The following is a 27,815-nucleotide window of genomic DNA, read 5'->3' on the forward strand; positions in this document are numbered from 1 at the left end:
AAATACAATAGCTTGAGAGGCAAGGTGAAGAGAAAAATAATACTGGCAAAGAGAAAATATGAGAATTGAATGGCAGTTAACATAAAAGTGAATCCAAAAACCTTCTATCGGTTTGTAAATAGTAAGCGGGTAGTAAGAAATGGAGTGGGACCAATTAGGGACAAAGAGGGTAATATAGCCTTACATGCACAGGGCAAAGCTGGAATACTTAATGCGTTCTTTGTATCAGTGTTTACTAAGGAAGAGATGCTGACAAAATATCGTTAGAAGCGGAGAGAGTAGAGGCAATGGATAGGGTAAAAATTGAAAGGGAGCAGGTACTGGAAAGGCTGACCATGCTTAGGTTAGATAAGTTACCTGGTCTGGATGGCTCGCTAAAGGAAGTGGTGGTGGAGATGGCTGAAGGGCTTGCCCTAGAATTGGGGGAGGTGCCAGAGGATTGGAGAGTGGCAAATGTGACACCCTTATTCAAGAAAGGGTGTAAAGACAGCCCTAGCATCTACAGGCCAGTTAGTTTAACATCAGTGATGGGTAAGGTTTTAGAAACAATGATCAGGGGGAAAAAATCACCAGGTATGTGGAGATGTTTGAATTAATTAATGATAGCCAGCATGGATTTTTAAAAGGCAGCTCATGCTTGTCTAATCTAATTGAATTTTTTGATGAAATAACAAAGAAGGTTGATGAAGGGAATGCAATGGATGATGTCTATATGGGTTTTAAGAAAGCACTTGATAAAAGTACCACATGAAAGGTTGGTTTACAAAATTGAGGCTCATGAAATAGGAGGGTCAGTACCCAACTGGATTTTTAAAAATCGGCTTAAAGGATAAAAAACAGCAAGTTGTGTAAATGATTGTTTTTCAGACTGGAGGACAGTAGACAGTGGTGTTCTCCAAGGGTCAGTGCTAGGACCACTGCTTTTTATGCTGTATATAAATGACTTGGATATTGGAATACAGAGTAAAATTTCAAAATTTGCTAACGATACCAAACTTGAAGGCGTGGCAGACAGTAAGGATGCAAATACTGCAGTAGACTCCAACAGGACATCAGCCCTCCAGCTTTGAGAGTCTCCTGCCACCTGCCTCCATGCCAATTAAGGGGGCGCCCAGGTCAAAATTCCAGGTCAGTGACAGTTTCCCCCGGGGTTGGGTTCGGGACCCGGAAACAGTCCCGGCTCCTGTTTCCAACCGCAGAGGCAAAACTTCAGCCCTGATATCTGTCATCTGCCACTGTCCAGCCTCTCAGTGTAATTTTAACTCTTGCCCTTTTTCTGTTTCCTCCAGATCCTTCTCAGCAGTCCCAGCCTACATAGGAAAACATCTCAGAGGAGAAGAATCTTTCTGAGGAAACACTGTCATACATTGCATCCTCCCAACCACCAGCACAGAGACTGGCACCCTAACTAGATTATACAACCAGTTTGAGGCTCTGCAATGGTGAAAGACCCAGCACAAGCAACAGCAGCAGGTGCTGGTGGCATATAAGGCCCAGGAGGCAGGTCAGTCGTTTTCAGATTCCAAAAGATTTGCTTATTACAGTCGTTACTGAAATACCATAACAACTACTTTCATTTATATAGTGCCTTCAACGTAGTAGAGCATTACAAGGTACTTCACCAAGCGTTATTAAACAAATCTTGATACTGAGCCACTTGAGGTATGAGGAAAGGTGACCAAATGCTTAGTCAAAGTGGTAGGTTTTGAGGACCGTCTTTGAAGAGAGAGAGGTAGAGAGGTGGAGAGGTTTAGGGAGGGGATTCCAGAGCTTAGGGTCTTGAAAGCTGAAGGCAATGGCGCAAAGATGAAAATTGGGGATGTGCAAGAGGCCAAAATTGGAGGAGTGCAGAGTTCTTGGAGGGTTGAAGGGCTAGAGAAGTTTACAGAGTTAGGGAGAGGTGTCACCATTGAGGGATTTAAAAAACTCTGATGTCTTAATCTTCACTCCTCTTGACAGCCATCCAGTTACACTTAGATCTGAGAGCCAACACTTAGCTCTCCCCATCTACTTAACCATCCAAAATAAAATACAAGCAAAGCAATAAGGGAAACTAAAAATAATACCCACCATGTAAACCCTTCCATATAGCAAGACTTAGTTTTCCTATCCGGCATCCCCCGCCCTTGTCATGTGATCTAAAATTATTCTGTTAAAGCTCCTGAATCACACTCAAATAATAACTGTTGTGAACTATCAGCTTATCCCCACAATCGCTATCGTCAAACTACCTTTATTTAAAACATTTCTGTCAGCAGAGGCTTTATACTTCAAAGTGAACTAGTTTCCTTCAAAAATATAAGATCTTCCCTCCTTTATATAGAACTGATTCCCAAAAACAATGGGAAACAATCCACCCAAATTGACATAAGCAGGCATCAAAACTGAATGTTACCGTCCGATATATATCCAGATACTGTATTGAACATCTTTTTCTTTTCCTCGTCAGAAATGGTTGAACTAATGTATTAGTAATACAAGGTTGAACAACCAGATCAATGTTTCAGATGGCAGATAAAGATATCTTTATTTTTATCCCATTCAAATCAGTAACCACTGAGAACTGAAGTTTGCAAATAACCACAAGCTCAAACTTCAAAGATATAGACAACAATGCAGTTTGTTCAATGTCTTTGTAAATAAATTTGGGAAACATTTTGCTATTGTCTTATATACTTCCTTCACAGATAAAAGAATCCTCTGAGATCCGCTGGCATCAGCTTTCGAAGGACAGAAGATTCCATATCAAAAGCCATCAGGAAGAATCCTCCTGATTCCATTAAACGGAATCCGATGTTTCTGCACTTTGTATGAGATATCAGGAAAGATGATCACATGGTCACTTCCCATTTTTAGGTTTTCTTTCTTCATTGGTGCCTTAAGCATCTGCAGGTTTTGTAAAACCCAAACATTTTAAAGATTACCATATGCCTCTCCTGTAGGTACGGTTGAACTGCAGTGAACTGCAATGTGCCCACTCAATTTCTGGCTTTTAAGAGTTTCAGGTAATCTAAGAAATCAGGTAGAATATCCTGGAAATAAACTATTCGTGCCTCTACATCCTCTGGTAGAAATATTAAACATAGATTATTCCTCCTGGGGCAGTTTTCTAGATCACAGTTTTTCGTCAACTGCTGGTGCTTCCTTTCTCTGCAGATCAATTTCCTTGAAGGGGTCTTCAAAAAGAATCTGCTGCCAAAATAACAATGGGTTTAATGGTGCTCACCGTTATTAATGTCTAAATCGTGCAACCAGATGTGGCGTGAATTGTGAATCTCCACAAGACATTGGATAATTTGTGCTGCACTGTCTTGCTATAAAGGCAGCTCGTCCTCAGGCTTCCTGTGGGTTACAAGAAATTGCTGCATTTGCACATTAATTACCATTAAACTCACTGCAGAAAGTTAGGGCTGCTACTTAATTGCATAAGTACTTTTTAAATGAGGAGATTTATGTTCCATCTATGCCATTCAACCACTCCAGCCCAAAAAGGGAACAATCTCATTCCACAAGTAGTAAATAGTTGTTAGAAACATTCAAAAATTAAAATGATCTTATTTTTTCTTTGTCTTCTTTCTCTCTTTCTTAACTCAATCTTTGTCTCTTTATTTACTCAATTTGAATCTAATTCAGTAAATTCAGATTGATAAGCTCTTGCTGATTGGCCTCCCAACCGAACAACTTACCATCATTTTTGCAAGTACCTCATCTGACTCTGGTACAACGTCCCTTTCATTTTATCTGCTTCTTCCAGCCTTTTCCTTCTCCCTTGGTTTCTCTTTTCCCTCCTTTCTTTTGCATCTTTATTTCCTGCCTCTCATTTTTAAAATTTTCTCTTAACTTATTTTTTCCCTCTCTTTGTTCCACTTTTTTGTCCTGTTGTCTTTAGCCTGCTACAATGCTTTACTTGTTTCACTCTACTGCAGTATTTGCCCTGCTATATCTTTTTTAAAAACTGAGGTTTGTTTTTAATTTCACCTGGCCGTCACTTTTTCTTCTGACTGCCGCAGGTTTGTTCCCTCCATTCATTTCACATGATTACTTTTTTTTTCTTTCTTATGGAGTTTTTATGCATGTATTCTGTTCTCTATTCTTCCCACAGCCATTGCCTCATGCTTGGGGACGGGGGAGTTAATGGGAAGGTACCTCTGGCCCATGGGAGAGGACGGCTGCAGGACAGAGAGCAGTCATTCAGCTACTGGATACCCACACATATTGAATCGACAAATCAACAAATAGCATTTATATTGCATTTTTTTAATAAAGTATACAATCTCAAGGTGCTTCACATTATCAAAGAAATGGATGGCTGAGACAAAAGAGATGTTAAAAGGGGTGACCAAGAGCTTTGTCAAAAAGGTGGGTTTTAAAGGAGATGAGGGAGGTAGAGAGGATTAGGGACAACATAGCTGCTAACAATTGCACCTTCCAAACACGCGACCTCTACCACCTAGAAGGACAAAGGCAGGAGACGCATGGAAACACCACCACCTGCATGTTCCCCTCCAAGTCACCCACCACCCTGCCTTGAAACCATATCGCCGTTCCTTCACTGGGTCAAAATCCTGGAACTCCCCAATAGCACTGTGGGTGTACCACATGGATTGCAGCGGTTCAAGAAGGCAGCTCACCCCACCTTCTCAAGGGCAGTTAGGAATGGGCAATAAATGCTGGCCTTACAAACGATGCTCACATCCAAAAATGAATTTTAAAAATGAAGTTCACGGCTCCTTTAAATTTTTTGCACTGCTCCAAAAGAGGCCTACTTGTGCATGGCCTGCACGGGAACTTCCGGGTTATTTCGCGGCCGAGCAGTTTAGAGGGAACATTGGTTAGGGAGGGAATTCAGCGCATGTGACCGATGCGGCTAAAGGCATGGCCTCAATGGTGGGGTGAAGGGGCCAGGTGCAAATGTGTAAATGAATGCTCTATGACAGTACGAGCCTCCTGTGCTACCAGTGTAGATCCATTGAAAAAATGAAGGCTCGCACAACTCATCATAAAAGAGGCACAAGGCCTCTGCTGTCAGTTCACCTCCTCCTCTGTGCCAAATGTGTTCCTTCACTGCTAGGGCATGGAAGGAAAATTTCAATCCTCCCAGATACTTACTGATAATTAAAACCAAATACATAACCCTAATGAGTACCAATAAAAAAAAAGACACACCCTTTAACTTTGCAGCAAAATATGACACCTTCAGTTTCTATCAACTGGAGCTGCACAAATGAAGATTAACTTTCTCTTGTGGAGGGGAAGTTAAATTTTTGGTAGAATTTTAAAGGTATGAGCACAAACACCTACTGTAGCAAAAATATAAGAATAAATGGGCAGAGGCATTTCATGTTGCTTCTTGAAAATACCGGTTACTTATTGGAAAGACCAGTTATAATTTCTTGGTGACTCCATACAACAGATATCATCTTACTCCTCCTTTAACATTCTATGGAAAGCAGCTCCCTTCCTTCTCCAATCCTCCCCACAACAAAAAAAAAATCTTATAGTGAGACAAATTTCCTTTACTATGCAAAGTGACAGAATTTTGATAATGGCCACAGTGAAATCCTGGCAGATTTTAGGATCAGGCACTGGAAAATGAGCCAGAGCCTGGTCCACTCTGCTTTCAATTCTGCAATTTTCAGGGGGTGTTAGTGGTTCTTTCACCTGCATTAAGCAGAACACAGTGTGCTCTACTAAATCAGAAACTCAACCAATCAAGGTCAGGGTGAGAAAAAAGCTGATCAGTATCAGAGTATAGCTGATTAGATGGCACATACATGCATCAGAGCATGCCAAGGTTAACCAAGAATGCCAAATGGAGTCCATTCAAACAGCCCTCAGAATTTAACTTTTATTGGGTGATCTGTTTTAGACTGTAGACTGAAAATACAACTCCTAAATTAGTTATGGAAAGTTTTATTACAGCTCTACAAGAATACAATTTGTAGTTAATCAGATATAAAGAAAGTAAGTCAGCGGGATATATCTGTTTAACAAAATGATACTCAATAAACGATGCTTCAATATTCTTTCCAATTTATGCATCTTAAATCTGAAAAAGCCAAAGCAGCAGTGGCTCAGAACCCTATCTTTCCTAAATATTAGTACATTTACGTGCTCATAGTGACAGGCTTCACAAGTGGGTAATGGAACACTTTCCCAATTTTGACATCCACTGACAGCATCAAATACTCCTAAGTTGGGTACTGAATGAATCAGTGGAAAGATTGCCTCCATCAAACTTTGACACAATAAAGGGCCATAGATTCAACCTCAAAATGGTGTTCTCTGTTGAACTAATGTACATTTTTCTATTTCCCATTCCTTATTGCCTGAGTGAGACTGGCAATTTAGTATCAACTAGTGCTGAACTGTGGCAAATATTGTGCTTATAAAGGAACTAGGTTCAAACTGTCCTAAACTCATTTTCCATAGAACCTTTACAATTGGTAGAAGACGTTCTCTGGGTTAGATCCAAACTCAAATTCCAGAGGTGCTAACCTGCTGCATCACCGCACCCACCGCACCCCCCACCCCACCCCACCCCCAGCCCTGAACCCCCGCCCCTACGCCAAATTCAGCATCTATACATTGCATTTGCTGACTTCAGAATTCACTGTTAAAAGGTTCAAATTTTAGGGCTCACAGGGCTCCAAATAATCAATCAATAGTTATGATAAGTTTGATCTACTTGCGTTTGGGCCAGTTGTAGGAGCCTCACAATATTGAAATATTCCACCTTGAAGGGAGAAAATAACTTACGACAAGTGCTCTTCCTTTTGGCACTGGGAGCAGTTATGGGGAAGGTTGCCTAAGAGGTATGCCTTTGTTGAGGGACATGTTCAAAACAGAAAATAAATTAAAGAAATAGAAAAATATAAGTAAAAATCAAAGATCAAGCATCCTCATGCACGTATCACATTAGCAATGTAGGTTTTACAAAATTATCCCAAAAATACAGCATACATCTCTCCCTATAAGTAATATTCATAAAGAAATTTCAGCAGCCAATTATCAGTTTGTAAGGTCATCTCAAACATTCCATTCCACTTGTGCGAGTGTTTTGCTACCCGTTCTGTGTTGAAATTGTTTCCATTTTTAGCTGTTCTGCAATTCACACTTTTGAGTATTGCACAAATGCAAACTTTGACAATCACACAAAAATAGAACTGTGGCATTTAAGCATAACCTTACTTATACTCAGGAACCCTAACAGTTAATAGCAAGGAGTGTTATTAAGAGAAAATTATAAATAAGTATGAATGCTTTCTGAGATAATGTTGTTTCTAATAATAACTGAGAACATGCGCTTTTTTATTTTTCATTTTCAGCCTCTTATCTCTTTCGAAAAGGTGGTCAGAGGATGTTTGTATCTCCACTGAAGTTCTCTTCGGGATCGGTGTTGTGAGCAGTGCCACTTTTGTTGCTATGATTCTCAGACTGTTTCTTGTAATACGAAGCAAAATACTGAGGGTGCTGTTTCTTGTAATAGCCTGGCAGGGACTTCCTGAGGTCATGTCTTATGCTGCGAATGGAACTATTTATAGCAGCTACACAAGCTTTCCAGTCACGCCCATTCTCACCCAAATCAAACACTGGATAGACTTCTTCAAGAAATTCTGTGAACAGAATGGAAAGAATTTAATATAGCTAATAAGTGTTTGCATGTTATCACGGGCTAAATTCAGACATGATTCAGTACTCTTAACATTTAGATTGCTTTAAGGGTTTGAGAAAATTCCGACACTGACTGGTCTTGTTCATTTTCGACTTGTATTTTGATGTTAAAATAAATATTATTCCCATAAGAAAGCTGCTTAATACATCAGGAGCATTAGTACTGAATTAACCATAAACTAAACATCAAAAACAGAAATTTAATATAAATATTTAAAACATCTGTCATCCCTTTTCCTTCCCCATCTCTGCTGTAGTGATTTTAATTTTCATGTCATTCTTTTTCTATTGTGCTCTATTCTAACCATTCCTCTCACTTCTATAAAAGCTTTAAACGTTTTATTTCCTGCTCCTCCTGTTGATACTGGAGGTGCAGTATCATTATAGAATTACCATTGTATTAAGTAAAATCGGCTCCTCAGGCTGTTTTCTCAGCCTATCAAGCAACAAAGATCTGAAGACCCATATGCTTTAACATAGCTGAAACCAAAAGTAGTTGAAGATTATTACATGCATTTCCTTCTAAATCATGGTGTTGCAACTAGTCAACCATTTAAAAGGTCTTTAATGTAGCTTTCATCTCCTATGCAGTTTGTTATTAAAGGCCACTTTTGCAAATTACTTTTCATCCATTACTACAGTGCAAAAATGAAATTGTATTGTCTTGTAAATGGAATTTATACCAAATATGCCAGTGTACATGATGTCCAAGTTATTTTATTCCAACAGTTTTGTCAGAAATTCAGAATGAGCTTGACTTTTTTTTTCCTGTCGGTGAGAAGATTTAAACTCAAGATAATGATGCATGTAAGCGCTGAGGTAAGTAGGACTGTTGAACTTCAGTATCATCTTTCCTATACACAGAATGTATTTATTCTCTACAGAGTTTAGAATTAGGCCCATTGTTATAAGGACACAGGTGTTTAGTAATCTGAGGCTATTCAATACTGTATCCATACATCCCTCCAGCATGTTTAAAAGCCAATTTACAGTGATGAAGATTGCATACTGCAAAGGAAATAAATTGCCAAATTTGTTGTGCAAAGAAACATAGTATCCTAGGTTTATAAGCAGGGATTATAGATTACAAAAGCAAATAGGTAATACTAAACGTATACGAATCATGAATTCAGCTGCAATTAGAATATGGGGTTCAATTTTCTGTTATGAAGACAGACTGGATAGGCTGGAGTTGTTTTCCTTGGAGCGGAGAAGGCTGAGGACGGACCTGATTGAGGTATACAAAATTATGAGGGGCATTGATAGGATAGATAGGAAGAAACTTTTTCCCTTAGCGGGGAGGTCAATAACTAGGGGGCATAGATTTAAGGTAAGGGGCAGGGGGTTTAGAGGGGAGTTGAGGAAGAATTTTTTCACCCAGAGGGTGTTTGGAATCTGGAACACACTGCCTGAAGGGGTGGTAGAGGCAGGAACACTCATGACAATCAAAAAATATTTAGATGATCACTTGAAATGCCATAACATATAAGGCTACGGGGTCAGGTGCTGGAAAATAGGAACAGATAGGTGCTTGATGGCCGGCACGGACATGATGGGCCGAAAGGCCTGTTTCTGTGCTGTATACCTCTATGACTCTAAAGAGGGTGCAGGAGCTGAGGGACCTGGAGTATATGTGCACAAATTGTTGAAGGTGGCAGGGCAGGTTAAGAAAGTGGTTAAAAAGGCATACGGATTCCTGGGCTCTATAATTAGAGTCATAGGAATGGATTTTAATTTTCGGGTTCAGACCCTGACAACCAGAGCCTGGGATTGTGTCCGGCGCCCAGTTAGAAATGCGATCAGTTAGGACGGGTGCTTGATGGTAGGCGCAGGTGCGTTGGGCCGAAGGGCCTGTTACTGTGCTGTAAAACTCTATGACTCTAATTTTAACTCCCCCACCTCCCATAAACCTGGCCAAAACTGTAACTTTAAATTTCATGTGGCTAAGACATCTGCCCTGAGCAGACGGGATCCTCTTTAAATAAGCAGATTAGTTTCCAATGCCATCATAAGGGCTCGATCTGCCATTTTAACCTGGAGCCTGAGTGGTGGAGCATTGCTGGCTTTTCCGCCAGACTACAAATGCTGAGGACAGCAGCCAGGACTAGATGAGGTCCAGCAAGGTTATGTTTTGCTAATTTTTGATTTTAGTTTTCTTATGGATTGCTCCTCCAGGCCCCACAAGGAAACCTTGGGCCTCCTCGGTCTGCCTTCCACCTCCCCTTCCCTTTCCCCTCCCCACAGGGGTTCTCTTCCTGGAGCACTTGTCTTGTGCCAGGGGATCATATCCCTGGGCCTGCCACGGTGGCCTTCTATTGCCCGATTTTAACCATTGGGCAGCCGCTTCCTGCTGTCTTCCCAGGTTTTTTGATCGGGAAGTCAGCAAGAGTTATGTTGCAGAGGCCTGGCTGTTAATATCAGATCAGACAGTTTACTTGTCGCTCCCGGATGGCCGCACTGCTCACTTTGTCTCGTTTCCACCTAGGAGTTAAAATTGAGCTCTTTGTGTCTCACTTTTGGTGCCCTATTTCAGGCAGGGTGTCAAAGCCACGGAGGAGGTACAGAAGAGATTGACTAGAATATCAGGGATGAGAAGCTTTAGCCAAGAAAGGGAGACTAGAGAAAGACTTTTTTTTAAAAATAAGTAGAAGTGAGGTTAAGAGAAGTCTAATGGAGGTGTTCAAAATTGTGAGGGATTTTGTAAAGGTAAATTGGGCAAAACTATTTTCACAGGTCGGTGAGGCAGTAACCAGAGGGCATAAAGTTAAGATCATCACCAAAAGAACAATGGGAGAAATTAGCAGTATACTTTATGCAGTATTGCTAGGATATGAAATGCTGTGCTGGAAACAGTGCCAGAATTGGATAAATAATGGACAAAGCAAAGAAGAAGAAAAAAGGGATGGCCTAGAGAATGGGACTAGATGACTAGCTTGTTGGGAGAGCCAGCACAGCCATGGTGAACTGAATAGACTTTAGGAAATAATCAAGCTAAAGTACTCTAAATCCCAGTTAGAAACAATGGTGAATGGCGGTTGGAATAATATCTGTAAAGGATAATCAGTTAAGATTATCTTTTTTCCCTCCTTTGCACTCAACGTGCTTAATAATTTTACCGCAGTCCAGTTAAAAACCATGCCTCCAATGTCTGATTTGAAGTTAAGGTTCTTTTGAGGACTGTTTGTTGTGCTGAAGAAAACATCATCCCACAGAAGGTGATTACAAACAATATTATTTAGTGGAGGCAAGATGTTTGCTGCACTTTAAATGCAGTCTACAGTAAGTATTTTGATGCTGTCATAATCCAAGCAGAATGAGCTTTAATTTGACTTGATGGTTGTCAACATTGCATTGTGATGGAGTCATGTATAGCATACCGGCGCTCCCAAACTATATCTACACAAACAACTGATCCAATTCATGGCAGAATGAGATTTGCCCCCATAATATTTTGAGGTTAAAAGCTTCAGGTGTGTTGAGATGTGACAAAGTCCAATCTGAATAAAATATGCTGGATATGCTGAGAGTCTGCAGATAATTTGATCCATGAATCAAATTTAAGATCAAGAAAACAGTCTTCAAAGAGAACTTAGATATATTCATGGAGACTACAATTCTATGATGGAGCTGAGGGTCAGATAAAAAGCTGATCTAACAGGCCACTTTCATGGGAGCTAATATTATTGTATTCACCTACAGTTTCTTCAAAAAGAGAATGGGAGGTTGCAATAGCCACTCAATGAACGCATATGGAGCTAGACATAATAAAGTAAAATTATCAGAAAACCAGAATTTATGTTGTAAAGTAATTGCTCTAACATCATAAAACAAATCTCCCCTTGGCATCATAAGCCCTTGAAATATAACATTTTCTAAATTCCAAGACCAAATTCACTCAAGTAGCAAAACTTTCACATAACAATCTGTTCCCTTCAGCAGCCAAATCATCTGTGAAATTTCCTAAAATGAATTGTTCTGGATTTAACACTTAGTTTTTTGGCAGATTCAAAGAAATAGCTGTCTCTCCTTGGATAGCCATCTTTGCACGTTTTTAGCTCATGTATTGAGATGCTGAAACAAAAACCAATATTACAATCAGAAACTTTATTTTAAACATGTACAACTAAAACAAACACTTAAAATACAATTATAAATAACATTTAAACACCTAAAATTTTCTCACCCCGTGTTGCTTGCGTCTATTCCTATTTCCCATTCCATTCTCCTTCATGAACTTTAATTTTACCCAATCCTTTTTGAAAAAAAATGATCTAGCTTTAGTATACATCCTCCCCCCAGGATCTAACTCTAAAATGTAATGTCAGATGATAGACTTTTTTTGTCCTAATATATGTACCCTAACTTAGCTGAGTCGCATATGATTGCCCTTAAAGTCTAGCAAGACGGCTGATCCAAAGGAATTATTTATTAAAACAAACAAGTCCACTTCAGAAAAAGAAATCTTTTTCATATATGAAAAACTTGTTGAATGGCCCTTTACTGGTAGGAGTGGCCACAGAAGCAATAGTCATCACTGAATTAGTTACAGCAGGGATTCCAAAAGGACTACTCGAATGTCTTTGCTTCCACGGTTTCCTGCCCTGGGTTATTTAAACCCAGGTGTATAAAGTGGCTGACGTAGGAGGAAAGGTAGCTTGGCCTTAAAAAGCAGCCTGTAGTTTGCAGAATTGGCTACCCTCTGGAGATCTTAAAACATTTTAGCATTCCACACCCACCTCCCCCCACCACCACCCCACCGTACAGAAGGTTCCCTCATAAATTGGTTTGAACAGGTTCACTGAAATTCCTCAGCACAACTTAACTATATAATCAGGTGTGCCTAGAGAACAGATGTCCTGGGCAGCAAAGGGAATACAAGCTACAAAGTAACAGCTCCTTGTTTATTAAATGGTTTTACAATCTCCATAATATTATTCGTCAATGGAAATGTGTTATTCTTTGTAGCGGATTGGGTAGTTCCAGGAATAGATTCAAAGAAACTTGCTGGTGTAATACATTTTGCTACTGAAGTTTTAACTGCTCTTGAAAGAAAGCTAAAGAGACAAAAAAAAAAGTTGAAGTAAAAAAAGGATAGAAATACCAGACAATCAGCATCTGGAACTGAAAAATAGATTGACATTTTGGATCCAACAATTCATCTGAACTGGTACGGTCTGGCTGGAGATAATAAGGACAATCTGGACATTATCATCAAGAAAACAAGGAGCAGAAAGGAGAATCACGGATAGAGATCAAGAGTTCAAACCTACTTTCAGAAAGAAGCAACTAATGGGTTTAATTTCCTATTAACAAGAAATAAAACAATGCTAAGGGAAGTACTGTGCTGCACATTGTACAATAGCCATTTCAACTGGGTATCAGATTGGAAATAGAAATACAAGAAAGGTGTAAAGCCAGTCAGACCTCAAAATGGTGAGCAAAGCAGCATAATGCAAATTAAATCCATCAAGAAAATAAAGGGAACAGCCAAGGTCTGAGATTGTTGAAGTCACTGCTCAAACAAGAGTGAACAATGCCCAGGAGGAATATGATACTCTGCTCCTCAAGTCTACTCTCAACTTACAGTTGTGTAAGACACCAAAAAGCAAAAATGTTGGAGTGAGTGATATCTCCTGCAAACACCCAATTCTTTGCTTTCCTTCCCAGGAGTTACAGGGTTTAACTCTGTACGTTATATGTGGAATATCGCTGAGGAACCCACAACAAAAGAATAATAAGGAAGTGCTTCTGGTGGTCTTTGGGACTCTAGAAAGTTTGGTTCGTTGATCATAAAGGAGGTAGAAAGGGATGTTCATAAGAACTCGTGGAAATAGGTAAATCCTAACAGGTCCTGAAGTTCACTTTCTTCCAATGGCTTATAACTCAGCTAGAATTATATTTCTTCCCTGATTTAAAAGATAAAAAACAAAAGGAATGTAAAATACATGCTTAAAAATCACAGTGAACCTGATGAAAATGCATTTGAATTTGGCTCATTGGCAGAATTACAGCTGATCTACTATTACATTCCTCACAGATGGTCCTGTAATGCTTGGCTGCTAATTCGCTCTGATCCATCGAGAGGGAGCAATCCTAAGATTGTCGGAAAGTAGTCCAGGTAGCTACTGAGATCAATTAGAGACCAGTCATTGTCGTTGGGACATTTCTCTAGATTAGCAGCTGTTTGATTCTTTACTTTATTATTTCAACAACCTGTCCAGATTATCTCAAAGGTTAGAAAAAAAACAGCCAGAAATAACTGCATTTAAAAAAAAAACTAAATCACAACGAAACAAAGAGAGGCGTCTGGTGTGTAGCAGAATCCTTAGAAACATAAATAGAATCCTAGAAATGTCAGCACAGGAGGAGGCCATTTAGTCAGTGAGTGTCTTTTTACTGGGTCATAAAGCCTAAATGTCACCCCAGCTCAGTTATTCAGTATTATTTACTATCTATCTTGGCCTTGAATAGATCCCGGAATTTCACCCTGACCCTTTATTGAGACTAGAAAACTTAGCACATTTTGTAGCTGGACAGAATGTTCTCAATAGCATATCTTATCTAAAAGCATCCATCTAAAAGCTTCAGAACAAAGGCTGAAATTCATGCAATTAGTTACAGATTTTCTTTGCAGTAGCCAGCCCTTCAAACAAATGACACCAAATTCTTACAGCCCCTGCTGTTTTATTTCTAGCTGGGGGAAAAAAATAATAAAGGGTTCAGTACTTCTTGCCTGGAGCAAACTCTCTGTCCTCAATCTAATGCTTTTCCAACTACAAGTCATTCGTATTTTGCTCCCCGGAAAAATAGACAGTAAAGAATATTTCCATATCGACAGTTACTGATCTCAGCTGACAAATGCTTCCACACAACCAAAAAAAAGCCTAAAAATATGTCATAATAAGGGGAATCAGCATTCTTCCATAGAGCAAAAGGTATTCCATAATATATCTCGCTGTCAGAACACAGAAGTGAGGGCATAACATTTACTTTCACAATTGGGCAGTAAACTGATGGAGCAGATTGATTATTGAACCTGCCCAATTTTCATTACATCAATGCTTCACATATGGATAGACAAAGCCATGTAGAGAGGAAAGTTTCAATTCCAAGAGTGCTTTCACGGGGCGAGTAAAAATGACTTACGAATGATAAAGTAAATCGAATGTCTTCTATTTATATCTCTAGGTGTCAGCTGTGGCTCAGTCTTAGCACGTTCACCTGTGAGTCAGAACTACCACTCCAGACATTCCAGCACTGAGGGAGTGCTGCACTGCTGGAGGTGCTGTCTTTTGGATCAGATATTAAACTGAGGCTTCACCTGCCCTCTCAGGTGGGCGTAAGAGAACACATGGCACTACGTTGAAGAAGAGCAGGGGAGTTCTCCCCGGCATCCTGGCCAATATTTATTCCTCAACCAATATCACTAAAAATAGATTTTTATCATCATTATCACATTGCCGTTTGCGGAAGCTTGCTGTGTGCAATTTGGCAGCCGAGTTTCCTACATTACAACAGTGACTACTGTCATGCTAGGAACCCCCACTGCCAAGAATGAGGCACATTAATTTTGTCATGATCATTGATTTTAAACTGTTACTGGAGTGAAGAAAGGACTTGTTATACAGATCAGCCGTGGCTGGAAAAGACATTTGCATATTAACAGACAGTGATTGGAAGGACAAAGCAGCCATTCCCTGACATTCAACCCACAATGGACTTTTGATCACCAGACGTGAAGGTGGGAGAGCTCGCATTCCAGGTTGACTGCTAAGATGGCCAAATACACAAATGGACATGGTCAAACCAGCTAGTCACATGACTAACCTGCTGGGCAACCTGAGTTTTTTGAATTTGTACAAACAGTTTGGACAGAAAGCAGAATGCTCCTGGACTGAGAAGATCTCTCCTGGCTGGCTCGCCACAGCCTCTCCTGTCTGCCTGCTCCCATCTCTTTCTCACAAGCCTCTGAATCCACATGAACACCAAGACAGAAAAGTCTCCTACAGCGAACAAGGTTTAAGAAGAATACTGGGTCCCAACGAAAAGCAAGATCTACCACAATCTAGGACTCTACAGTGATCTCGAAGAACCATAACAAAAACTCTTCAGATATTGCCTCAAACATATCCACTTTATTTTTCTTCTGCTCTTTTCTGTCTCTATTTGCGTATGCATGCTTGCGTGGGGCGCGTCGTGTACCCGCAGGCGTTAACCAAATTAGAGTTTAAGTTTAAGTTTAATAAATTTCGACTTTTCTTCTTTAAACCTAAGAAAGCCTGTTTGTGCTGGTTTCTTTGCCTTATAATTGGAAAGCGGTGAACAAGGATTCACCAAGGGGGAGCTCAAAAGACGGTGTGTTTAAAATTAAACCCTGTTACGATAAGACCAGGTGAAGGCTGAGAGGGAACCCTAGACACCTTCCTCACCTGGTCGTAACACTACACTTCAAAAGTACGTCATTGGCTGTAAAGCACTTTGGATGTCCTGAGGTCGTGAAAGGCACGAACGACATTAATCCAAGTCTTCCTTTCTATATTAAATATCGATTAATAACAAACACAGAAGCTCTGATTTTGTTGAATGATTGTGTTACTTTAATGCTTAAGGCAGATTCGGGGAAAAAGTGCAGAATAATGCAGATTTTCTTTTCTTAGCGTGATCATTCCACTGTGAAAAAGGTGGATTTAAAAATTCTATTTTAATTTTTTTTAATAAACCATTTTTATATTATTCTCCCTCATGATTGGATTTCAGTTTTTTTCCAGAGAGTTTGAGGGAGGGAGTGGGTTTAATCCAACTGACAGCAGAGATGATAATCTTTTGGTTGCATTCAAATTCCTGAGATTAGCCTGGCTCATCTAAACCTTCCCAGTGGTCACAAATCCACAGCACAAAACCGTCCTGAAATTTGGAACATGCAGACGGTTAATGGGGAATGAAAAGCCAACCCTTGTATTATAGAGAGGTTTTTTTGAGGTAGAGATCTCATAAGCACTGTACTGGGTGCTGATGTGCAGGTATTATCAAAACAAAGCTCATATTTGTACTCAGATTCTGGTGAGAGAAAGTAGGAAAGAAATACTTCATTTGCTCCCTGGAAGCACAGGGGCTAATTCTCAGCTTCACCACTTCGGATGATAAACTGGCAGAGAAGATCACCCGCCTGACAAAGAACCCACCTGATTTTAATTTCCAAAATGTGAGCATTGATGGAGGCGTCCACTAAACATTTGAATTCTGTTAGCTGAATTTGTTACAGATCTGTCAGAAACTCAATGGGCGTTATTTAATGGAAGTGATGGGGGTCTCAGCCACTGGCTGAAGAGCCAGCGAGAGCCCCGTGTTGCCTCTTGGCGGGAAGGCCTGCCACGTCAAGTGCCAAACAGACACTTAACTGGGCAGCAGCGAGCCTTCCCTGGGATTAAGGACCCTGGTGACACAAGTCCCACCCACTTTTACTCAGCAGCACCACTGAGGAGGCACTGGTTGCTGCCGGTAATGCACCCACCTGAGGCTTAGGATCGTTGATGAACCCAGGCCACAGGTGAGTGATGGTGAGAGGGGTTTTGCGGGGTGGGGGTCACGGGGGAGGGGATTGGCAGCAAGGGCAGGGGTTGGCTGTCAGCAGGGACCCCTGCCAGGTCCCTCCATCAGGCACTAAGTGCCTTTGAACGAGGGACCCCACCCACCCACCCCCAGGATCTGGCAAGCAACCACTTACGGGCCTCAATTGGCGGCAGGGTGGGAAGGCCATCCACGAGCCTTCCCGCCATGGACTTAATTGGGGTGGAGGCCGGAAGATGGCAGGGTCCCCATCCACCACCATCCCGCCGATTAAATGCTCTTCCCACCTTCAAATTTGCCACGGGGGAAGAGCATAACATCCAGTCCAATGTCTTCAATAATTAAGTCTTTTTTACTGGACCAGACGGTGTTCTCTTTTTAAAGATATGCAAATTGAGTCATGGTAATTATCTTTAAATACCTCGGACAGCGCTGATTTTGTTGCAGTCTAAAGGAGCTATGCCCCGATCTATATTTCCATATACATTGCTTCTGACCAGCACCTCCTCAGAAAACAGATGGCGAACTAAGTATCGGGCTGCCAGCTCTGGTCTTGTTTTTTGCTTCGCGACATACACAGCAGAATACGGGAGTTGAACTTGCCGAGCTGGATTACCAAGAGTGTCTGGTGAGGAAGAGATACACAGTCAAAGAAATACTCTTGTTAAACATAGATATATATGAAAAAAAATCACACGTTACTTCATTAAAAGCTCCATTATAGACTGAATCTTATTGAACCATCATGTATACTGGGGTCAATCTGCACTGAAATCATTTCTAAATGGTTAGGAATTGGTGCAAATGCACCCAGAAGGTTGAAAGTGAGAAATTGGGATCATTTATGCCTGTTTTTGGGTGCTACAAGTACCCTCAGATCTCCAAAATGGCACCTGTGACATGCAAGCACACTTTTGTGGCAAAGCAAGGCGCACTAGTGAGGGCGTTAGTGCACGCACATTAACTACCACTGGAAGTATGCAGAGCAGGCAGACCACGATGTCAATCAGCACACAATGCTGATTTGATGTCAGTGCTGCCATTTTGGATCTCGACGATCCAGCTAATACCGCCTCTTAACCTCACACAGCTGGTATGTGTTCCATTACACAGCAGGAAGGACCACGTTCCCCTGCCCACCTCACACCTCCACCAGTGCTACTTAAAGAGATCATCCACTAGTTCCAGATTAGTTTCTAGTTGATTTCTTCTGGCTGTTGCTGCAATTCTAGAGGTGGAATCTAATGGGCCCCCGGGAGACACGCTAGGGGGCGGGGGACCCCACAGAATTGCAACGGGAGGCGGGGCGGCTAAGGGATTGTCGCCTTCCTGTCACACTGCAATTAAGTCACAGGCAGGAAAGGCCTTCCCACCCAGAAGCCAACTGAGGCCCTTAAGTGGCCAATCAGTAGCCACTGAAAGGCCTCTTCCCTCTGCCGCTGGAATTACACGAGCGGTAGTGGGGGGCCTTCTCCACCCGGGGATGTCACCCAGTAAAGTCTGCCCCTCCGGTAACAACACCCCGCCCTCATTGCCCACCCTCCCACCCCCATCACCAGGGCCCTGCCAGACTGGCCCCAGACACCTCGCCTCACTCACCTTTGGTCCGGGGCTCCAGCGATGGGCCTGGTCACAGGCCTCCTGTAGTACCAGCAGTGGCCGCTGCTCCCAGTGACGCTGCCAATATTACTGAGCTGCTGGCCCTCTGATTGGCCGGCAGCTCTTGGAGGTGGCATTGCCCGAGCACTGTTGAATTGCGTCGGCAGTGGTGGGGGGGGGGGGGGTCCAAATAGTTGAGGCGGGGCTCCTTCGCCTTTTCAGCCCAGCATCAGGAGCCCCACTGGCACAACTAAATATTTGGTACTTTGTATAGTTGTTTAAAGTTGCACAAGTTTACAGGAAATGGTGTGGCAGGCGCTGAAGGACATTTTGCTGACTTCAAGGCCTCTGCACAAACCAGTTGCTCCCAGACATGGATGCACTAGTAGGCATTCCCCTTGGAATACAGCATGATGACTGGGAGAATAAACAAAGCCTATGCTGAGCAGGACAAGCTTTTCAAAGAGGAAGGAGGAGGAGGAGGAGAAGGGTTGTAAGCAGGAGCCATATCCGCCCAGGGTGTTCAGGGAACAATTCTCATACCTGAACCTCAGTGAGGAACAGTGTGTGAGATGTCTGTGCTTCCGTAAGGACGTCCTCACTGAAATCTGCCACCTGCTGTAGCCACAACTACAAGCTCAGAGCTGGGCAAGGATCGCAGTGCCAGTAGCTGTGAAGGTGACCATGGAGATGAACTTTAATGTGTCTGGAAACATCTCCCAGTTTGTCATCCACTACTGTGTAAGAGGTGTCACTGATACTTTCTGTTCAATGCATTTCATTCTCTCTTACCAGAGAGGAGCATGCGGCTTTGCTCGCATTGCAGCTTTCCCCATAGGGCAGGATGCCACTGACTGTACACACGTTGCTTTGTGGGCGCAACATGTCAACTCTGCCGTATACCGGAACTGAAAGGGATTCCACTCCCTCAACGTCCAGCTGGTGTGTGACCACACGCAAAAATCATGCAGGTCAATGCCTGGTATCCTGGCAGTAATAATGATAGTGGCAGTCTGCTGCGTCAGCTGTATTTGAACCATCACGGCAAAGCAAAGGTGGCTACTGGATGACAAGAGCTATCCGCTGACACATGACTGATGACTCCAGTGCGCAACCACGCACATGTGCGCAGCATGCATACAATGAAAGCTATGCTGTCACAGGAGATGCGATGGAGCAGGCAACTTGGATGCTGAAACAAAGCTTCTGCTGCCTCGACTGCTCAGGAGGAGCTCTGCAGTACTCAGCAGAGTGAATGTCGAGATTATAGGTGTATAAAAATATATAAAATAACGAGGGGTCTAGATAGAATGGATAAGAAGGCCCTATTCCCCCTGGTTGTGGGGTCCATAAGCAGGGGGCACAGATTTAGGGTGAGAGGTAGGAGGTTTAGAGAGGATTCGAGGGGAAATTTTTTCAGTGGGGATCTGGAACTCATGGCCTGAAAGGATGGTAGAGGCAGAAACCCGCATAACATTTCAAAAGTACTTGGATATGCACTTGAAGTGCCGTAATCTACAAGGCTACAGACCAGGGGCTGGAAAGTGGGATTAGGCTGGATGGCTTCTTGTTGGCTGGCGTGGACACAACGGGTTGAATGGCCTTCTTCCGTGCTGTGAATTTCTATAATTTTATGATATGATTTGTGGTGGTCTGCTGCAAGCTGCACAACCTCGACGTCATGAGGGAAAAGCCCTTGTCGCTAGTTATACTGCAAGCAGTTGAGGAAGAAGTGGAGACGCAGCAAAATGAGAAGGAAGAAGAGGAAGGGAGGAGGCAACCTAGTCAGCCCCTTTCTGCCTACCTTTCCTCTGTCACTGACCATCACAGTGGCTACCTGGTCACAATGCAAAAATAAAAGCCACCACAAAATAAACGTTCCAAACCAAATTTATAAATGAAATCGTGCCACACTGCATACCAAAATTAACTAATAACTTGGACATTGTGGGTGGCACAGTGGCGCAGTGGTTAGCACCGCAGCCTCACAGCTCCAGCGACCCGGGTTCAATTCTGGGTACTGCCTGTGTGGAGTTTGCAAGTTCTCCTTGTGTTTGCGTGGGTTTCCTCCGGGTGCTCCGGTTTCCTCCCACATGCCAAAGACTTGCAGGTTGGTAGGTAAATTGGACATTAGCAATTGCCCCTAGTGTAGGTAGGTGGTAGGGAAATATAGGGACAGGTGGGGATGTGGTAGGAATATGGGATTAGTGGAGAATTAGTAAAAAAAAATGGGTGGTTGATGGTCGGCACAGACTCAGTGGGCCGAAGGGCCTGTTTCAGTGCTGTATCTCTAAACTAAAACTAAAACATTTCCTTAGTGCCTGTGTTGTGGGTGCATTTCAGTGTTCTATTCCTCTGCAGTGCTCCCCATTGCTTGCAGCCTGGCTGGAGGAAGGCTGCTGACTTTCAGTGGAGGAGATTGCAGATGGCCTTGGATGATAACCTCAAGCAGCTCTGGGCCTAGACGGCCTGGCTGCAGACTGCATCATCTCGGCTTGGGAGGCAGCAGTCTAGACTGTCTGTCTGACTGGCAACAGCAAGGGCACAGGTGGAGTGGCAGAGGTGGGAGGGCAAATGTTGTCATCCTGAGATAGGGCAGCATGTTCATGCTTTATGGAGCCACTGCCACTCCTGCAGGGTGGCACCTCAGTAACTCTAGTAACCTGTTGGAGGACAGATTGCTGGCCTGCTGTAACATGCTGCAAGCCCCTTTGCACACTGTAATTTACAGCCATGATGGCAAGTCTGAGCTTGTATGGCAGCAAACTGACCATGCATGACTTCAGTCTGAGCTTCTACTGCAGCACTCCGATGTTGGGTGCCTCCTGCTTGTGCCAAAATAGAAGCTGCGACATTAGCTATCAGACGCCGTATCATGGTTGTGTCCACAAGTATGTTGATGGAGTTGGCCACCACTTCTCTGCTGGAAAGGATGGGTTCCAAGCTCTGCACAAAGTCCAGTGCCAAGTTGGTGCTAAGCTCATCCATGTTCCTTGCCACTGACCATAGGCTTTCTGGTGGACTTCCCATTGCACCAAGAATTTTTGTTGTGCATATCCAGCAACGTTCTGTAGGCTGCCATCAAAGTGTTCTTCGGAGTCCTCTGCAGCAGAACTCGTGAGCAACCTCATGCTGATACCTGCAAGCTGATACCTGCTCTGTCCTGGTGCCCTGTCCTGCTGCAGGCCACCTGGGTATCTGAAAGGAGAAAGGCACAAGGGTAAGACTGTGGTGAGGGGACGGGGGGAAAGTAAGAGGTGCATGCTTAACCATCTGCAGCTTGTAAATCAGTAGGGATTGTGGGATGAGGGGGAGGCAGGATGCCAGCAGGAGCATTAGATATAAGGAAACCATCATCTTTGCTGGTTTCAACCTGGTGCTGACCACAGCCTCAGGAATGACCATCACAATAACAGTCAGTACAGTCTCTTCCAATGAGGGTTAAAAAATGCAGCTATGCCTATTCCCCTCCAGTTAGCTCCTGCCACCTCTGGTTGCGTGCCACTTTGTCCTACAAGAGAGGGAAGTGTATGCAAGCTACGTGATGTGAGGACAAAGCTTGCAGCATTGCTAAGTGTGTGAGGGTGCGGTGGAGCATATGAATGCCAGCTAGGTGCCTTGATTGACGGGGATTGTTAGTCGGTACAAAATAGGGGTGTGGTGACTGGAGTAGTGTGTGAGGTTAGTGGTGCAGCTGTTGGGATATGAATTTGAAGATGCATTCACTGACCTTGACTACTCATGAAATCACTTAATGTCTTGCAGCACTGCATCCAGGTCTTCTGGGCTTGACCTCTGGCATTGACCTCCATGGTTATCTGCTCTCAAGCTTTCTAAGCCTCCCAGCCCCTTGTAGATTATAGGGCACCTCTTCTCCTTTCTACCTCCTCCACCAAGGCTTCCAGTGCAACGTCCAAAAATCATGGAGCCCACTCTCCCATGTTGTGCTATTCTTCAAAGTTCCCCAGGTCAGATTCAGTTCCTGCACCACTCACAGCGCCTGCTGCAGCCACAGTGCATCTCCCCTTTAAGAGCTGCAGGCTAGTTTTGAGCAGTACAGGCTAGTTTTAATTGGCGCTAGACACTGTCCAGCCAATCAACCCTGTAGTTAGAAACAGTTGAACTCAGAAATCATTGAAATGAGCAGGCAGCAGCAAGTTGGCGTGCTGTCTGTGTAACATCCAACCGGCATGGGTTAATGACAGATCGCCACTCACACACCCATTTATATGGGCTATCGAATTTAGGACCAGGCAAGTGTTAATAGCACTCAGTTCTCTGGTGTAAGCTCACTTGTACAATCAAACGCAGCACTGGGTGCAGAGAAGACATCAGTGGTGGGAAATGAAAATTGCATGCAAGTCAAATTTAAAGTAAAGGGGCCAAAAGGAGTACACAGATTTTAAAAACTTCTAAAGAGTCTTAAAGGTAATCTTAATCCATAAGCCAAGACTTGAGGGGCAGAAGATTAAGAAATGACAGGAAAGAGAATCTAAGGTGACAGCATGACAGAGTAGTCCAATAACCAATCTCATGTTTGATGGCTTCTAAAGTTGATGCCACCAGTCACATAGATCATCACTGCAGCTTGCTTGAATGAACACATAGCCAAGTTTCAGATCAAAGCTGACCATTACAGTTTCCACATGTGCCAGCCCTGTGTTGCATGAGAGTCACAGGTGTCCTGGCACGAGGTGGCACAGCTCTATTGACCCAGCTACTGAGAAGACTGGTCCTGACAGGTTTCTTGAGGAACAGAAGCATCATTGAGCACAACTTTTCCCTGCCGATACAGGTGTGTGTGGGTGCTGACAGGTGGGCACGTTGGAAGATTTCTCTAAGTACCAGGAATGGTAATGCGTGTAAAAAAAGTTCGAACAAAGGACAGCTGGCACAAACACTCATGAAAGCCCAAGTGGGAGCACGCAAAAACAAACAAAAATGTCAAAAATGGCGGATAAATTGGCTGACGCTTTTGGTTAATACGTTGCAAATTTAAATAACCTCCCCCACCCCCGCAATCCTGGATGCCAGATGGCCTGGACATGGGTAGAATTCGGTGTTTAGGAAACCCACCCATCAGTAAATCATGTTGGGAACTTCCACACTGCCATTACATACATGAATTAAATTCCTGCCTGCTTTGGATGGGAGTTTCCAACATCTGCCTCAGACCCCACTAGAAACATGAGCAGGGCTGAAAATAAGTGGGATCCATTTCTGCTCAATTTAGCCATCTATCCCAACTTTTGGGATGTGACAAAAGGACAAAAGAAAAATCAGTCCCCTTATCTTCTCTGGCTTTGAGGTTGCATATTTCTACAGCAATCAGTCTAATGAAACTTCCTCAGCAGTTGGGGAAAAAAGAATTTGATGACAAATTCCAAAAATTGTCAACAGTAAATGGTGACTCAAGCCTCATGAACAGAGTTGGAGGGAGGGTGAGGAAAGAAATCACACTGATTGGTACTTCTTCTTGGACAGTGCCTGATCAGAAAAATCAAACAGACAATAGGTGGCATGGCCTGAAAGAGAGACGTTTAGCATCAGAACCTGCACTCCCTTTTAAAAGCCTAATGGTAACAAAATTATTAGCTAAACAATTACTGGGCAACTCACTGCCATTTATATTTAAATATTTTTGTTTATGCAGTAAATTCTGATAAAATCATCAGGGTTAATGGAGTTAATGAAGACAACTTTTAAGAATTTAATTGACATGTAGTTATAAATTGAACGATTAAGTCTGCGTTAACCACTGATGTTAATTTGACTCCTTTGTACTTCTGGTTCAAATCTTAAAACATTAGAATTCAAAATAATTTGTTTTAAAGAGATGTGACAGAACAAATTCAAAAAATATTAGGATTAATCATAATTCTTTGGAACAATTTGTGTTGAAATTAGATCTTAATGGGGAGATTTCCTTTTAATAAAACAATACTATGTATCTGAAGTGTACTAATCCTTATTGATTTGAATGAGGATTTCCTGTCAGTGCAGTTTTTGAACATGTGCTTAAATAGTTCAGGAAACTATTATTCTTAAACCAAAAATTACACAATAGGCTCCACCTTTTGGTTCAAAGGCTCTCTGTTCACTGTTCTCAGGCACAGTAGAGGTGTCTTGTTGTTGCCATTCCTGTTGCTGTACCTCAGCAGTTGCTTTAATTTCCTCAGGTCTTTCAGAAGGGATCAGCTCATCGTCACCATCGGAATCCAGATTGACACACACCGCTGCTCCTTCCGGTTCTGAAGCTTTTCCATTATCACCTGTGATGTCCTAATGGCCAGAAATAACGGCTAATGGGATTAACATGGAAAATCTCAGCTGCTAAAATTATGATGCAGTAAAAAAATACAGATCAAGTGATGACGTTAAAAACAGATTTGTGCTCAATTGGTTTAAGAACTGAAAATCATATCATCCTTTGCCAGATGTCCAGTATATTGATGTACAATATAAAAGACCAGTAATTGATGCTAATGGCATAATTGATTTTTTGCAACCAGGACGATCAAGGTCACAGGGGTACAGTTGCCATGATATTATTTTGGTGACACGATGATCCTTTTGAAATTACATTATACCCACTGGAATGTACCACAAAATCGTGCAACTGTAAAACACCTCAAAAAAAAAAGCCTTTCGAATATGTATGCTGCACCTTTCCCCGTTCATTTACTAAGATTATCAAGATCAGGAGCTAAAGAAATTCATGGATTGTATAACAATAATTTGTATTTTTATTGCATCTTTAATGTCGTAAAATGTCCCAAGATGCTTTACAAGTATGTTATCAAACAAAATTTGACACCGAGCCGCATAAAGAGATAATAAGGCAGATGAGAGGTAGGTTTTAAGGAGGGTCTTAAAGGAGGTTATAGGAGGTCAAGAGGAGAAGAGGTTTAGAGAGGGAATTCCAGAGCTTAGGGCCTAGGCAGCTGCAATGATGGAGTGATGAAAATCGGGGATGCTCAAGGTGATTCTTTTCAAATAAGAAAATATCCACTGGAATAAATAGCACCCACTTGGCACTACAAGATCATTTAACTGTACAACATCTTTAAATACCTCAAATATTCCAATCATATGTATTGTTCCCCATTCATCACTGGCAAGGCCAGCATTTAGTGCCCATCCTAGTTGCTCCAAGGAGGTGGTGGTGGGCCTTCTTCCTGAACTACTGTTACTCTTTGCAGCAGCTTTGATACAACTGAATGGCTTGCTTCAGAGGGCAATTAAGAATCAACCATGTTAGTGTGGGACTTGGGTTACATATAGGCCAGACCAGTAAGGATGTCACACTTCCTTCCCTACAAGGTTGAGTGAACCAGTTGTTTTTTTTTACAACAATCCAACAGTTTCATGGTCACGGTTGCTGATAACACAATTTTATTTTCAGATTTTAAAAACATGGAATTCAAATTTTCAATTAGCCACCATGGATTTAAATTCATGTTCTCTGGATTACTAATCCAGCAGCATAACCACTACACCCATGTGTGTATTGTAATATTAGGATGTTGTGTATTCCTTTCCAAATTGGTGGTATAGTGCAGGTCAGATCCTCTCAGCTATAAAAGGACCATTATCTGAAGTCTCAGGCCATCCAGGATCTAGAAGAGGTCATTCCATCTAACACTCCACTGCAGGAGTAATTCGAGATGAAGCCAGGGACTGAAATTCCCTGAAATAAAAAAAACCAAAAATGCTAGAAACACTCAGAAGGTCAGCTTTGATAAAATATCATTAATCTGAAACATTAACTCAACATTTCAGGTTAATAATCTTTCAAAGATGACTTGAGTGTTCCCAGCATTTTTGGTTTTTAATTTCAGATTTCCAGCATCTGTAGTATTTTGCTTTTGTTATAATTAAAGTTCCCCAAGCTGGCTCAATTCCAAGAATTACCACAACAGCTCTTAGTGTCAATCTCCAATAGCCAATGTACAGTGTGCCCGTAGGCTTCACATCCCCAGGGAGAGGCTCAGAACCACAACAAGAACCGAAGCTTTGAGTTTAATGGATTTATTTTCATATGACTCCTAAAACCTTGAAAACTGAATTGACTGGTCTTATCTGCATTGGTGAATAAAAACAAATAACTATAAAACAGAAATATCTTTCTTTAAAATGCAAAAGAGCACGATTGATGGTGTTTGGATTATGAATCCTCTAGTTTTCAGTTAATTAAAGGATTATCATTTGGATCATGCAGTACACAGAGAACAGAGATTGAACACAGAATGGCTGTAAATAGGCTTGGAAGATTAAAAATGCATAAAAATTGGAGACAGGTTTTCAGATCAGAAGCTGTGAAAACTATGAGCATTATGTATTTAGGAAATAATGAGGTGTCCATACACTGGAAAAGATAAAAACATACATATGAACATATGAATTAGGAGCAGAAGTAGGCCATTCGGCCTCTCGAGCCTGCTCTGCCATTCAATAAGATCATGGCTGATCTGTTTGTGTCTCGAATGCCACACTCACATCTACCCCTTGATAACCTTTGATTCCTTTAAAAACATTCAATGACCCTGCCTCCACCACCTTCTGAGGCAGAGTTCCAAAGTCACACAGCCCTCAGAGAAAAAAATTCACCTCATTTTTGTCCTAAAAGGGCGACCCCTAATTTTAAAACAGTGCCCCCTAGTTCTGGACTCAACCACAAGAGGAAACATCCTTTCCACATCCGCCTTGTCAAGACTGTTGAGGATCTGACAAACTTCAATCAAATGTCCCCTCACTCTTCTAAACTCCAGTGAAAACAAGCCCAGTCTGTCCAACCTTTCCTCAGAAGACAACCCAAAAGAAAAGGAGGTTTCTGAAACATGCAGTTCAAAGAGTAACTAGTTAATATCTTCAACTGGATTTGGTGCTTTATTGGTTTGTAAAAAGATGGGCACATTAAAAAATTCTTTCACAAGCATCAGAGTTTTACTGAATATTAATTGAAACCCCAAGGA

General features: G+C 42.1%; 1 protein-coding gene across 5 annotated transcripts in view; it reads right to left on the minus strand.

Moving 5' to 3' along the window:
- Nucleotides 1-6,546: 6,546 nt before the first annotated feature.
- The window catches only part of LOC137374388 (uncharacterized), a 70,222-nt gene continuing 48,953 nt past the window's right edge, over nt 6,547-27,815 (minus strand). For 3 of the 5 annotated variants that reach the window (XM_068040413.1, XM_068040414.1, XM_068040412.1), the window contains exons 10-12: nt 24,915-25,122; nt 17,663-17,866; nt 6,547-7,616 (exon numbers count right to left, since the gene is read on the minus strand). In XM_068040413.1, the coding sequence (XP_067896514.1) occupies nt 7,354-7,616; nt 17,663-17,866; nt 24,915-25,122 (675 nt within the window). In that variant the 3' untranslated portion in view covers nt 6,547-7,353. Of the gene's footprint in view, nt 7,617-17,662; nt 17,867-21,611; nt 22,039-24,914; nt 25,123-27,815 lie in introns of those variants that run through there. The other 2 variants (XR_010975816.1, XM_068040415.1) reach the window with 2 other exon arrangements.

Source organism: Heterodontus francisci, chromosome 10 (genome assembly GCF_036365525.1).
Source record: "Heterodontus francisci isolate sHetFra1 chromosome 10, sHetFra1.hap1, whole genome shotgun sequence".
NCBI lineage: Eukaryota > Metazoa > Chordata > Chondrichthyes > Heterodontiformes > Heterodontidae > Heterodontus > Heterodontus francisci.